This window comes from Talpa europaea (assembly GCF_964194135.1).
Source record: "Talpa europaea genome assembly, chromosome: 13".
NCBI lineage: Eukaryota > Metazoa > Chordata > Mammalia > Eulipotyphla > Talpidae > Talpa > Talpa europaea.
The window spans coordinates 22,932,071-22,947,742 of NC_140080.1; the positions used below are offsets into that span (position 1 = coordinate 22,932,071).

Below are 15,672 nucleotides of genomic sequence, written 5' to 3' on the forward strand. Positions count from 1 at the left end.
TCACAGCCCAGCGCTCAACTGCTGCACCACCAGGGGAGTAGGAATATCTCTTAATGGTTCTTTCTATCTAACTCCTGTTGCTCTGGTTTAAGTCCTCATAAACCCCATGAGTAGGATATACATTAACTTACCAAAACACTCCTCTTAATATTATAGACTGACAATCTTAAATGTTGTGGCTGTGTACCAGAGCTGCTGACCATTGCCAGCCATGGCTTTTGTCTCTGCCTAGCGGGCAGCTTATGATTTGCATACCACATGGTCTTGGCCCCATTGCCAGTTGGGCCAGGAAAGGGCTTCTGACCCAATGATGGCTCCTTCTATGGGTTTGAGTCAGACACTGTATGACTTGGTGGCTGGTTGTAAAATATAAGCTCCCTTTTTGAACTTAAGACTAGAGAAGCTGAAATACTCAGATCACTGTAGTGATGAACAAAATGGTTAGTAGGACTGGTGGGCATAGGCAAACAGTAGTTACGGAAATCAGGTGCTGTGAGTAAGCATGGGAGCTGGTGAGGTAGGAGAGAAAAGGAAAAGAAGAAAGCTGAGACTATTGTTATAGGACAGGGAGAGGGGCAGCCCAAACCCCGCAAACCTGCCTATTCTAAATGGGTTCTGCCATCCGCCGCATCAACACAAAACATAGGAGACTTTAATGGGAAGGAACTTTAATAAAACTAGGAAACAATACAGGTAAGGCAAAGAATCTAGTTTCTAAATCAAGCACCCAAAGTTACCCGTCCCCTCGTGGGTAAAAGTCCATCCAAATGGGATTGGCCCAGAGCAAGGCCCCAAAGCCTGCCACAAGACTAAAGCATCTTCCAGTGGGGACCCACAGAAAAGGGTCACAAACAACCGGACAAGCCCGGAAGGAAAAGAGCAAAATCAACATCAAGATAAAAGCTGCCATTGTCACCTCCCCACGGGTCTCACCCACATCTGTGTCACCCCGTCCACGACCAAAAGACAAGCGCAGTTTCTTCACGTGTCTCTAGGCTCCATGCGCCTCCTCCAGGTCTCCTGGCTCCATCCTGCTTCCTTCCTCAGTCTCTTCTGCAGCTTCTCCTCTTCCTGCTCGGCTCCGCCCTCCCTTGGGTGGGGCAGGGAACCTCCCCCTTTCCTGGGGACCACCCTGTTACACTATGAGTGGGAGCTGCCTTTTTGGTAGGTTCTTTAAGGAGTACTTGCTGAGGCCAAGCCATATTGTGATTCCTATTGTCAGTTGCCATGTAACTTCTGCATTATTATAAACAAACAAACAAAACACTCCTAAGCTAACCTCTGCTTCCTGCAATAAAATGGCCAGAGTTATGTGTTTCTGTAAACCCTTATAATGTTATGAGGCAGCTGGAAAAAAGCAGTCCTGTAGCTACTCTAAGAGCAGCAATATGCAATCCCAAATTCATTATACATTACACTCCTTTAAAAAGTATTAGCTTAAAGGGGAAAAAAGGTTATATCACTTTTTCCTTTAGAAGTGGAGATTATGATTAGCTTTCTTATTTCGAAAAGAATATCTAAAAACAATTTGATTCTTGCAAACAGTTTTAGAAATGAAAAGTAATTACCTGCTACAAATATCATATGAAAATCTCTATAATAAATGACATAACATGTTTGAAGCTTATCAACAGTGGGATAGTCAAAATACCTTTTAGATACTATATTTTTAGTTACCTGCTTTTAAATTTTCCAACTTTTCCACCACAGGGATTGCTGAAGGTCACTAGGATTCTTAGTTACATGACCATATTCATTTTTAAAATATGAATTAGTATCTAAATTTACTGAACATTTATAGGTAAAAAATAGCATTACATCATAGACTCAGTATACTGAGAGTGGAATACGATCAGGAAGCATCTTTATTCATGTTTTCCACTACCCCTATAAAAGGTCTCCAAAGGGAAATTTCTTACTCTATTTAGGATTAAAAACCAAAAACAGGGTGAGGATTCTTTTTTTTTTTTTTTTAAGATTTATTTATTTATACAAGCACTGGGTACAGTCAGAAGCACAGGAGGGTGTGAGAATTCACCAGAGCCAGAGGGGGGAACAGAACAGGAAGACTGACAAAATACACTGCTGAGGGGAGCAGCAGACGGCAGGAGAGGTCTGCGTACCATGTGGGACCCTTTCTGGAGGCCGGGGATCAAACTGGCATTGCAGAGGCTGTGGGCAGCTTCCAGCCCAGCGCTCAACCTCTGTGCCACCGGGGATGCCCAGGGTGAGGATTCTTTTTTAACATTCTTAGACAACAGAAAGTGCCATTGTTACTTTAAATTGTGTTTAGTGTCAGAATAAAAACTTAGAACTTGGCTTAAAGTTAAATCTTGCCCTTACCTCATGTTCAGGTAGGAAGCTGAGGAAGATGGTCCTTCGTTCCTTGTGATCCTTTTGTGGCTGGGATAACAGAAGCCATTATTGGGGAAAGGGCAGAAGTGTAACCACCCAAATGCTAAGTTTTAAGATGGTCTTAATTTTCTAGGCTTAGTACCATTTAAGGCAGACCACATTTCACAAAGTGTTTGGTAGGTTCTTGGGAGCTTGTACTCATAGCTGGTGATGTCTCACCTGCAGTTCCCTTGATTCAGGCAAGCGTTCTCTCTATTGAAGGCACCGCCTGCTTTCACCCCCTGGGAACCTTGGGTTAATGCTTCTCCCTTTCTGCCTGCTCCTAAGGCTCCTTTCCTGGCTGCTCATAAAGCTCCCTGCAGCCAGTCCTCTCTCACTTTTGATCCATGTCTCTTCCATGAAGAAATGTGCACGCATTCTTCCCGTGGACAAACTCCAAACATGAGCAACTCTACATGCTCACCCTGCAGCACAGATGGCGTGTTAGCCCATCTCTCATGTGATTTCCCAAGAAGGAGGTAGACTTTTGTCTTCTCCTATCCCGGGATATATTTTAGGCTTTCTGATGAGTTGTACTCATGTCTCTTTCTTTTATGTGACCCCAATATTTTGCTTTGATGGAAAGTGAGCCTACACCTTTCTTTGAAAAAACCCTCCAATTATTTTTGTCCCCAATCCCCAACAATCTTTGTGTGACCTAGTGATTCCTTTGGAATGTAGCACCCAGTTTCTCGGTACCCCTAGTAAACACTTTATTTTTTTAACACCTTGTAAGTATGTTATCGGTTTTGTTTACTTGTCTCAAATGATAATGATAGAAATTTGTTGTTTGGATGAAGTCCTTCCACCATGGTTATACTCAGTAAAGAAGTGCTCCAAAAGAACAAACCTCTACAGTCTCTGACCAGCCCTGTTTCTGAAGGGAAACAAATGGAGTCTCTCTTTGCTTAATAGTGCCTGAAACACTTGGAACTTTTCCAACTGTGGTGCAGGAGAAGAATCAGCAGTCCCAGGACACATGGGTCACATAGCTCTCACCCTGCCTGGAACAGAGAAGGAGCACAGATTCCCAGACACATGTGGGAGGTCTTGTCTATGACCTCCTCACCCTGGTTGTATTGAAGCTATAAATGTCCTGCAGGGCTGTTAGTGGGAACTGCTGAGCTTAGCATGTTTGAGGACTAGAAGGACTGAGAAGGACTCAATAGAGAGGATACACCTGAGGAGCCAGGAGCCAGAAGGGCTGAAGGCAGGAAACAAGAGTGAACAGTGCTATCGGGAAAAAAAAAGTAAAATTACCTGAAGTGTGGACTGTGGACTCTGATCTCTCTAGTCAGTCTCATCTCCTTCACTCCTTTCCTCTTCACCTCAGTCACAAAAAAACCTCACATCTCTTGCCACACTCTTGTTTTTCATATGCTCTTCCTCCAAAATGGATACTCTCCTCATTTCCAGCCTCACTCCATCGCTTCTATTCAACCATCAAGATTTAGTTTAAGTTTCTGTGAAATCTTCCTGCCATTTCCCCTATGTGGACGCTATGTCATTTTAACATGTCTCAGTTCCAGTTAATAAAGCACATTGTTGCCTTTCCTTTGCTCCTCAAGAGAAAATGAGTATCTCTAGACATGGACTGTGCCATGTTCATTTTTGTACAGGCATACCTCAGCGATCGGGCTGGCTTGGATCCAGAAAGCCAAGTTGCATTAAAGTGACTCACATGCATGTTTTTGTTTCACAGGGCTCATAAAAGTTATGTTTACACTACACTGTAGTCTATTAAGTGTGCAATGGCATTATATCTTAAAAAATATATACCATAATTAAAATGTTGTATTGCTAAAAAATGCTAACCATCATCTGAGTCTTAGGCAAGTCATAATTGTTCTGTTGGTGGAGGGTCTTGCTTCTATGTTGATGGCTGTTGACTGGTCAAGGTGGCAGTTGCTGAAGGTGGTTGCAGGAAGGTGGCTGTGGCAATTTCTTAAAGTAAGGCAACAGTGAAGTTTGCCAAATCAATTCACTTGTCCTTTTTTTTTTTTTTAATTTTTTTTTTTTTTAAAGAGGCATGTATTTTTATTTATTTGTTTGTTTGTACATGCACTGGGTACAGTCAGAAGCGTGGGAGGGTGAGAGAATTCACCAGAGCCAGAGCGGGGAGCAGAGCAGGCAGAAGGACCAAAGTACACTGCTGAGGAGAGCAGCGGGCGGCAGGAGAGGTCTGCGCGCCATGTGGGACCCTCCTCCGGTGGCCGGGGAGCAGCCGGGGATCGAACCGGTGCCGCAGAGGCCGCGGGCAGCTTCGCAACCCAGCACTCAACCGCTGCGCCACAGGGGAGGCCCTCACTTGTCCTTTTATGAAACATTTCCCTGTAGTCTGTGATGGCATCTGATAGCATTTTATCTACAGTAGAATTTTTTTTAAAATTGGACTCATTCCCCTCAAACCCTGGTACTGCTTTACCAACTAAATTTATGAAATGTTCTAAGCCCTCTGTTGTCATTTCAACAATATTCACAGCATCTTCACCAGGCGTAGACTCCATTTGAAGAAACCACTTTCTTTGCTTACTAATAAAAAGCTACTCATCTATTATAGTTTTTTCATGAGATTGTAGCAATTTACACATCATTAGGTTTTACCTCTAATTCTAGTTTTCTTACTATTTCTGCCACATCTGTGATTACTTTCTCCATTGATGTCTTCACCCTACCCGCCAAAGCCATCCATGAGGGTGGAAATCAACTTCTTTCAATATGCTGTTAATTCCAGTGTTTTCACTTCTTCCCATGAATCATGAATATTCTTTTTTTTTAAAGATTTATTTATTTATGCATACACAAACTGGGGTACAGGCCAGACGTACAGGGGCATGAGAGGATTAACCAGAGACAGAGTGGGGAACAGAACTGGCAGATACACTGCTGAGGGGAACAGCAGGAGAGACAGGAGAGGTCTGCTGCATCATGTGGGCAGCTCCCTGGTTGAGGATCGAGCTTGTGCTGGAGAAGCTGTGGATAGCTTCAGAGTGTTGTGCTTAACCCCTTACGCTACTAGGGAGGCCTGAATCGTGAATATTCTTAATGCATCTGGAATGATAAATCCCTTCCAGAAGGTTTTCAACTTACTTTGTCCAGAGCCATCAGAGGAATCACTGTCAATTGCAACTATAGCGTTAAGAAATATTTTTCTAGATTCCTGCTATGAGTGAGACCATCCGGTATTTTTCTTTTTCTTTTTGGCTTATTTCGCTGAGCATGATCCCTTCCAGCGCCATCCATGTTGCAGCAAATTGCATGTGTTTATCTTTTTTGAATGCTGAGTAATATTCCCTGGTATATATGTACCACATCTTCTTGATCCAGTCATCTATTTTTGGGCATTTGGGTTGTTTCCAAAGCTTAGCTATTGTAAACAGTGCTGCTATAAACATAGGGGTGCAGGTGTTCTTTGGAATTGATGTTTCTGTGTCCTTTGGGTAAATACCTAGGAGTGGAATTGCAATGAATAACTATAAGAAAGTGAAAATCAAAATCAACAAAAAACTATGAACCAGAGACACTTTTAGGGGGGCGGGGGCGGGAGGGGAGGAATTGGGGTCAGAATGGGGGGCTGCAATTGTATGGGGAATATAACAATAAAATTTATAAAAAAAAAAACAAAAAAACAAAACTACCATGAGATACCATCTTACACCAGTGAGAATGGCACATATTAAAAAAACTAGCAACAACAAATGTTGGCGAGGGTGTGGAGAAAAAGGAACTCTCCTGCACTGTTGGTGGGAGTGCAAACTGGTCCGACCACTATGGAGAGCTGTGTGGAGATTTCTGGAAACAACCCAAATGCCCAAAAATAGATGACTGGATCAAGAAGATGTGGTACATATATACCATGGAATATTACTCAGCATTCAAAAAAGATAAACACATGCAATTTGCAGCAACATGGATGGTGCTGGAAGGAATCATGCTCAGCAAAATAAGCCAGAAAGAAAGAGAAAAATACCGGATGGTCTCACTCATAGCAGGAATCTAGAAAACTTAAATAAGGAATCAGGAAAATGAATAACTATAAGAAAGTGAAAATTAAAATCAACAAAAAACTATGAACCAGAGACACTCTATGGGGGGTAGGGGGCGGGAGGGGAGGGATTGTGGTCAAAGTAAGGGGGTTGCAATTGTATGGGGAATATAAAAATAAAATGTATTATAAAAAAAAAAAAAAGAAATATTTTTCTTACATCAATTCCAAAGAACACCTGCACCCCTATGTTTATAGCAGCACTGTTTACAATAGCTAAGCTTTGGAAACAACCCAAATGCCCAAAAATAGATGACTGGATCAAGAAGATGTGGTACATATATACCATGGAATATTACTCAGCATTCAAAAAAGATAAACACATGCAATTTGCAGCAACATGGATGGCGCTGGAAGGGATCATGCTCAGCGAAATAAGCCAAAAAGAAAAAGAAAAATACCGGATGGTCTCACTCATAGCAGGAATCTAGAAAACGTAAATAAGGGACCAGGAAAATGAATAACTATAAGAAAGTGAAAATCAAAATCAACAAAAAACTATGAACCAGAGACACTTTTAGGGGGGCCGGAGGGGAGGGATTGGGGTCAGAATGGGGGGGCTGCAATTGTATGGGGAATATAACAATAAAATTTATAAAAAAAAAAAAAGAAATATTTTTCTTAAAAAGTGGACTTGAGGGGCCTCCCTGGTAGCACAGGGGGTTAAGACACAGCACTATGAAGCTGTCTGCAGCTACTGCAGCATGATCCCTGGCTGGGAAGGTGACCCACATGGCACAGCTGACCTCTCTGGCACGCCCGCTGCTCCCCTCAGCAATGTATTTCAGTCATTCTGCCTGTTTTGCTCCCCACTCTGTCTTTAGTGAATGCTCTCACCCCCCACATCTCTGGCTTGTACCCCAGTTCTTGTATGCATAAATAAATAAATCTTAAAAAAAATTAAAAAGGCCTGAAAGTCAAAATTACTCTTTGATCGATGGATTGTAAAGTGGGTGCAGGCATGAAAACAACATTCATCTCCTTGTATATGCTTATCAGAACAGTAATATTTTGAAAGAAATCTTTTCTTTTTTTCCTCAGCAGTAAGTTTCAATATTGGGCTTAAAATATTCAAATTGCAAATATTCATCTTGCAAACAGGTGTGCTATCATACAGGCTTTGTATGATATAGAGTACAGGTAAATTAGATTTAGAATAATTCTTAAGGGTCCTAAGATTTTCAGGATGGCAAATGAACACTGACTTCAACTTAAACTCACTAGTGGCTAATATAAACCTCAAACAGGAGAGTCAACCTATCCTTTGAATCTCTGAAGCCAGGCATTGACAATCTGTAGCTATAAAAGTCCTACATGGCACAGTCTTCCAATAGAAGACTGTTTTGTCTACATTGAAAATCTATTGTTTATCAGTGATCTTACCTAGAGCTTCTAGATAATTTGCTATAGCTGCTACCTCAGCACTTGCGCTTCATTTTGTGCTTTGATGTTATAGAGACAACTTCTTTTACATTTTGTCTGAAGCTTTCCCAACCTCTCAGTCATCATAGCTTTTCAACCTCTCAGTCATCCACCCAAGAAATCAGGGTACACACTATATTTTTAATACTTTACATAAAATGATGAAGAATATTTTGTCTTAAGATGACGTATCTCTCCAGTTACAGTCAGAAGTGAATTTGCCCCAAGATATTAAAACCTGATAAAACTACCATATTCTAATAAGTTGAATTAAAGGTGGTCTTCAAATATTGCAAATAAATTGACAATTTGAGTATGTACAAAACAGGTTGAGAATCTTATATACATTTTGAGGGGTTAAGTCTTTTTTTTTTTAATCAAATGAAGCATCTTCAACTAGGATAATTACTCTCTTCTTCCCAGGAAAATGAGCTCTAATTTTGCACAGGTATTATTAAGTTTCACTGAAATAAGCTTCTTGCAGGTGTATTTGTTAAAACATTTCTTTATTGACTGTGCAGTTATTAACAATTCACATTTCACTTTATCTATTGAGTAGAAGGGCATTTATTCTTTCATTAAAAAGTTAAGCCTTCAGGGCAGCAGCAGGGACTCAGAGCCTTTTTCCTATAAATGGCACTGTCCAATGACTGTTAAGTGCTTCCATATTAATAAGAAGGGGAAAAAACAAATTAACTTTGCCTGCCTTCCATCATCCCCTCCCTGCCAATATACTCTTATTTTATAAAATGTCAACAGGTGAACAGTTCCACACTAGTACTTCCATCAATTTGAAGAAGTTTATCAACATTTATTTGGCACCACTGAATTCAGAACATCCTTAGGGTTGCAAGAAAGTGACAAAAGAAATCTTGGGACCTGGTCATTTCCTCAGGAAGATGCCTTTGGACAGAGAAGGTGGAAAATCTTGAGAACCTTCCTCAGCCTCCAACGCTTTGCTGCTCAAGTTTCTGGAGCTGTTTTTCAAGTTTTGAGATGTTTACTTGATGCATCATCAGAAACTGGCCATTCAAATGAAAGACTGGGATGTCAAATTTATATCTTTCATACCAAGCATAATTTTCTGGGAGTGTGATGTCAACTTCCTGTAAAATAAACTGAAAACAGAGACAGATTAAAGGTCTATATTTTAGAGAATACGAAGCAATGCAGTGACTGCAGTGACAAACCAATCACCGGAATGGTGGTAATGCTGAGAGATTTTTGTTGGTTTTTTTTTGTTTGTTCCAAGGTGATTTAATGTCTCTGATTTCCACAACTTTATTGATTTTTTAATATTCCCTAACTCCTGATAATGCTACCTTTATGTTATGCCTGCTATACTCAGAGTCGGGGCACTAGTCAGTTCTCAATGAAATAATATGTGTTCCTACTGTGAAGCTGCCTGAAAATCAGTACAGGTGTGTTTTGTTTATAAGAATGGGAAACATGTCACAGTTTGGTACAGGAAAATACTTCCATGGAAATGACAAAATAAAAGGAATAGGGACAAAAGTTTTAAGAAAGGATGAGTATTGCTCCTGCTTTTTAACTTTGACTGATATTAAGAGTCAGAGTGAGAAAACCAGTACTGCTCAGAGGAAAAACACTTAGGGGTAATGAGTTTTATGGAAATCAGAACTAAAATGTCTCAGAAGAATAGAAAGAAAATTTAAATGAAAAATCATTTAATCTCTTTTCCTAAAGAAAGGATCCAGGCAGATACTTTATACCTCATACACTATCCATTCTACATACATAAAACCACACTGTATTATATTACCCTGTTTTTATAAGGCTTCAGTACTTCCTTGGCTTCATCACAAAGGGGGCAAGGATCCTGTAGGAAGAAAAAAATAAGGCCATTAAACCCAAAGAATGGCATGTGAACTCATAAAAACCACCCAAAGCATTTTATACTTGTTTTAAAGGACAATTTTCTACTAGGTTAATTATATTGTTTTATTTCCAAAACAAAACACTATAATATAATCGTGTAAATAGCTATATTTCATGGTAAATGGGCTCTCAGCATTTTGTAGTTGTATTGCTTTGATTTTTCTCCAAAAATAAATAAATCTATCTAATAAATGTAGATGCTTATATTTGTTACATGTATGTGTATATATAAATGTATATATGTGCATATAATGTATGAACACATAGATATGTATAACAAGTGTAAACATCTATATTACTAGATAGTAGGTAGGCAGACACATACATACAACACATTTAGATAATTACTTTGTTACTGTTTTCATCCAGTTGCTATCTGGGAAGATTGTTTTCCACTCATCTGTGGTGTTAGGGCTTTGTCCTTTCTACTGAGTTGGTGTTAGTGACTGCTCCATCTTCAGGAAGGAAAATCTACTGATACTTTGGATAATGATTATAACAACTAATTAATGATTTGTCTGTTTTTTCATTACAAGTGTCAGCAATAGTTTTTGCAGGCCAATTCTTCATCCAAGGAGCCCATTGTTGCTTATACTCTTTCACCACTTTGTGGAGAAGTCTGTCAAGGATCCTGTGGACATTTGGCAGTCTTAAAGGCTGAACAACCCTTGAGTCTGTGAACAGGGACTAGCTATAGGTTCTCTTGCATGAGATCAAAATAGATTCAACATTATTGATGTTTATATAAAACCTGCTTTTTAACATGCCAAGAAGAAATGAACTGTTATTGTCAAAGAAAATCCTTTCCTGCACTTTAACTCAAAGTTTGTTTGGAATAAGAACTCAGACATCAAAAGGCAGTTTTCCTTCAGAAGGCTTTTTCTAGCCCTAATTTCCTGGTTGAGAGAATTCTGCTCATCATGTCATTGTTAGCATCATCAATAAACACATTATAGTCTGTGATATTTTAAGATAATCATATTGACATTTTCTGAGAGAGTTTCAAAAAGTCAACAGAGGAACTTAAAAGCAAAAGCAAAACAAGAATAACCTAAATTGCAGTAGTATCGAATGTAACAACATTTTGTTTTACATTAAAAACTTGAGCAGAGCATAGATCAAGTTCTTTGTTTTGCTTTTTAAACAAGTCTATGCAAATTAGCACATGTATATGTATTTTTTGGGGGGAAAGTTCATCCAATTTTAAGGAGGTCTATGAATGGAAAAAGAATAAGACCCACTGGTCTAAATCACTCAATCCTTCTCTACGATTTTCCATAGCGCCAGTAGAGCACTTATTTTCTCTCTGAACTATAATAGACATTTGTTAGGTTGGCTATGTACCACTCACTCCCCTTTCTTGTAGCAAGAATGCTGTCTTCTTGTCTCAGAGGCACTGCTTTCAGTATATGGCTGACTCCACATAAAACATGGGTGGAACACCTGACTAGGCTGAGACAATTGCACATCATATGCCACTTAGTTAAGAATGGTGCCAGTCAACCAACCAGAGTCAATGGATCACATCAGTTGTCTGCTGGTAGATATCTGAGATGTGAATCTGGAGCTGAAATGATAGCAGTCATCCAAGAGTAGAGTCAGAATGAGGATAGATCTAATCCAGAGGATAAGGAGCTAAAGAGATTAGTAACATACCTAGTTTCTGAATCAAACTACTCCTAAAACCACACCAACCCAAAATATCCCCTTTTTGTTTAAGCCACTCTGGGAAGTACTTTCTATTATTTGTGACTGAAAGAGACTGATAATTTCTCTTTCACTGGATTGTGAATTCATGAAGGTGAAAGTGACATTATATGCCTAATGAAACAAATCAAGTGCTTAATATGCATTTTAAGCCAAATGGAAGATTAGTGGTGCTTTTTTTTTTTTTTTTTGGTAAATGTTTAGCAAACTTGGCTATTGCTCACATTGAAAAATAGTGCAAAGTAGTTAGGCTGTGTGAGCACCATTAGCCTTAAGGTTTATTTTATTTTTGTTGTTAATTCTCACATGCATTACTTATATGTAGACACAGATGATGAAATATTTTTGTTCCATTATTTTGAACAATGCGATATATGCTTATGGATATGGAAAGTAGTTTAGATGAACTGTTCTCAACAAGAAATGCATTTAAAAAATGAAATAAGCTTTGTTATAACTGTTAGATATCTTCAAATTACTAAATGCTTGAAATCTAAAGAAACATTAAATAAGAGTCCTTTTTTGTTTCAATTACAGTATTATTCATTAAGGTTAATTCTATTACCATGCACTTCTTTCTTTTTTTTAATTATAAATCACACAAAGTAATGTAACTAGCAAAAGGATATTAGTAATGTTTGTACTATAAGTTTCAGGGGATAAAGCTCTTAAAATATTTAAACTTTCTCTATGGAATAAAACTAGTGTTAGGCATAAGAAAGTAAGTACAGCCAATCCTCATTATTTGTGAATTCTGTATTTGTACATTTTCCTATTCAGTAAAACTTATTTGTAATCCCCAAATCAATACTCAGGCACTAGATATTCACAGTTGTGTGTGTGCACAGGATAGTATGAGACAGCTGTGTGGCCTGATGGGCACATTCCCAGTGAAGTGATTCTCTGCCTTCTTGTTTTACTTCTCATCCTGCAAATAAGTGTCACCTTCATGATCTATTTAGTACCTCTGTTTTATTTTTTTTTTTGCATTTTGGTGCTTTTTGTTGATGATTTTTCTGTTTAAAATGGCCCTCAAGCATAGCACTAAAGTGCTGTCTGACATTTCTAAGCAGAAGGTTGTGATGTACCTTGTAGAGAAAATATGATGTTAGATAAGCCTCATTTGGATATGAATGAGAGTACTGTTGGATATAGTTGAATGTTAATGAATCAACAATATATATTGAATATGTTGCTTTAGAACAGAAAGACACATAAAACAAGGTCATGTGTTGACTTGTTGACAAAGAAGTTGTGACCAGATACTCATGAGAATCTAACCTTTTATTTTCCCTGGGAGCAATGGTGCAATATTCGCTAATCCAGTGTTTAGAGAGACTTATAGAACATAAGTTATCACAAATAAGAAAACCAACTATATTTCTGTGTGATAATTTATAAACATCATATTATAATCTGATCTTCTTTTCATTGTAGAGGTCAAATGACTATTAAATAAATTAATTTACCCTCTGAGAATTGTGAGACCATAAGACAGGGAACAGAATTATAACTGTTGTAATTGAAACTGAGATATTGAGGAACAGGTCTGAAGAAAGCTTATTCCATTGCCTTTCCTTTCAACATTTTTTCCTTCTTAAATATATACTTTTTTCACCCAATAGTTTTAATATTTTATGTTTTTAAAGTGGTAATTTGCTTTTTTACTCAGTACCTTTGTGAATAAGGTCAGCACAGGCAGAGCAGTCTTAGCAGCAGAGAGATTTCTTGAGAGGAGTCCAAAGGAGTATTTGGCAAGTTGGATGCCATTTCCTTGAAACCAGAGCATCTTAATTCTGCCAAAAGAAAAACGAAACAGTAAGCTTATGTGTCCTAGACTTCATTCCTTACAATATGAACAATAAGCTGCAAGTCTATGATGAAATTTGAAGACTTCAGAATTGATTCTTGGGGTCCAGGAGTGTTAGAGAGACCCAGATATTCAACCAGTTTCCATGTTGCATCAACATTCATGGTATTCCAAACAAAGTAAAATTTAGAATGGGGAAAAATCCTTATGTATGGATTAGCTGTATGCTTAATCATGTAGTGGTTTCAGTAAGCAAACTGCAAGGATTTGTTAATTTGAATATAAAATTAAATTTCACCTGCAGATTTTGCCTGCATCCTGATGATCCCTTAAAATGTAGAGGATTCCTGAAATGGTTTTTCTTCATAGAGCTAGTTTATATTATTGGCAAAAACTCAACAACATTCAGTCATCATCACAGTAAAGGGAATAATATTAAGCAACACGGGTCCCCACCTGAAGGTGAAGGCTATCTCATATGAGATCTATGCCCCTCTGGTGCAAGAGATGGAGAAGCATAGAGCTGTACTTAGAGAGCAGTAGGGGAGAATCAGGCCGAGTTAACTTGTCAGAAATAAAAATCTACTCAACTCCTTTAGGATTATTTTAAAAGTAGTTTGGGGCCTCCCCTGGTGGTGCAGGTGGTTGAGCGCCGCGCTGTGAAGCTGTCCACAGCCTCTGCAGTGCTGGTTCGATCCCGGCCGGCCAGTGAGTGTCCCACATGGCACAGCAGACCTCTCCTGTCTCCCCGGCTACTCCCCTCAGCAGTGTATTTCATCAGTCTGCCTGTTCTGCTCCCTGCTCTGTCTCTGGTGAATCCTCTCACCCTCCTGCGCATCTGGCCTGTACCCCGGTTCTTGTATAAATAAACAAACAAACAAACAAATAAATAAATAAATGTAGCTTGCCATCACTTTAGGTAATATAAACATTTATTAGTGTTCATATTGGAGGTATTTCAATAAGAACAACTTGGTAATAGCAGCATGTCAAGTATGACCCTGTCAAATTTCCTCATCTTGCTACTTTGCTCTATGTAAGGCACCTACTTATTCCTACTCATTCTACTGAATTTCCATCTTGGTCCTTTTTCTTTTTTCTTTTCAAATCGAGGTAACATTGGTTTATAACATTGCATCCAGCTTTGCCCTTAAAACTATAAATATGATAATTTCTTTGAAAACACAAATGCTATTGATGTTTACTATTTATCACTATTCCCAAGATAAATTCATTCTTGGAATCTTCACTTCTTACTTTCTCTTTATTCCCTTCAACTTCATCTGCTACTTTCTCCTCCCTTATTTTGGCTAGTTGCAATGTGAACATCCCCTTTCTGTTTCTTGAATACCCAAAGATCATTTCTTCATTAGGACCTCTGCACCTGCTCTCCTCTGCAATGAAAACTTTTAAGCAGCATCTTCTTACTTGGCCTGGCTCATGTTACCTACTGCGAGATACCTTAAAGACTATCATAACAGTGTTGGTCAGTCCATCATCATTCTCTGTTCTCATATCTTTTCTATAGTCTTCTTTAATCCTTCACCATCTAAAAATATTTCTATTCCTATATGTCCTATAAGCTCACAGGAACAGGTATTTGTTCACCTCAATATTCCTGGGCATTCACAATTAACCTGGCACAGGGTAGGTGTTCAAATATTTGTTTGAATGTTAAATGTACTAGAATGAGCCTTTCTCTTCCTCTTTAATCTCACTTCTACCTCTGATCAGACACTCAGTATACACAACAGTCTCTATTTAGGCAGATCTCATATCATAACTAAAGGTTAGCGCTCCTTAGGGTGTCCACAAGATCGTGGGCCAGGCTACTACAGCTGGTCCAAACGCCTTCACCACCACCTGGGATCTCACCCTGTTCTGCTTCACAGAGCATGACTGTATTAATTAAGTGCTAATCTCCACTGGCGACCAGGCTCCTCTGTGTAAGATTAGCTTTAGCACATTTCAAATAGAATGATATGACTATAGAGGAAAACACCAACCCATACCAAACTAGAGCAAAGACACAGTACAAAAAGATCGTATCCTGATCCACGAAAGCAATAATCTTTCTTTCATTCTTAAACCCTTAGTCTTCTATTTCTCCCTAGATATCTCTGCTAACTAAATGTCCCTGATAATGCATAGAAAAAGAATGTGATAATTTTGCAGGGCTCTGCAACCCAGCATTATTCAAAAGGTTGAAAGTGGAGCTAAACAATTTCACACTATGCTGTGCTGCTCTCAACTAAGTATTAAGCCCTGGTACACGTTTTCCATAAATTCAGCAGAATCAAGAATTCTAGGAGATGAAAGTAGTTAGAGACAACAGCCTCTAAATCTGGCTTTCTCTACATAGGATATAAATCGGGTTGAAGGTGGAATGTTAGCC

The 15,672-nt window shown here is 38.8% G+C and overlaps 1 protein-coding gene across 1 annotated transcript; it reads right to left on the reverse strand.

The window, feature by feature from the left end:
• Positions 1-8,802: 8,802 nt before the first annotated feature.
• Positions 8,803-13,259, reverse strand: LOC311183192 (glutaredoxin-like protein C5orf63 homolog; the record flags this gene model as incomplete). Its single annotated transcript, XM_084252503.1, has 3 exons — positions 13,143-13,259; positions 9,645-9,701; positions 8,803-8,979 (listed from the first exon to the last, which is right to left on the reverse strand). The coding sequence occupies exons 1-3, from the start codon at positions 13,254-13,256 to the stop codon at positions 8,803-8,805; spliced, it is 348 nt and encodes a 115-aa protein (XP_084108629.1). The 5' UTR covers positions 13,257-13,259.
• Between the last annotated feature and the right edge of the window lie 2,413 nt (positions 13,260-15,672).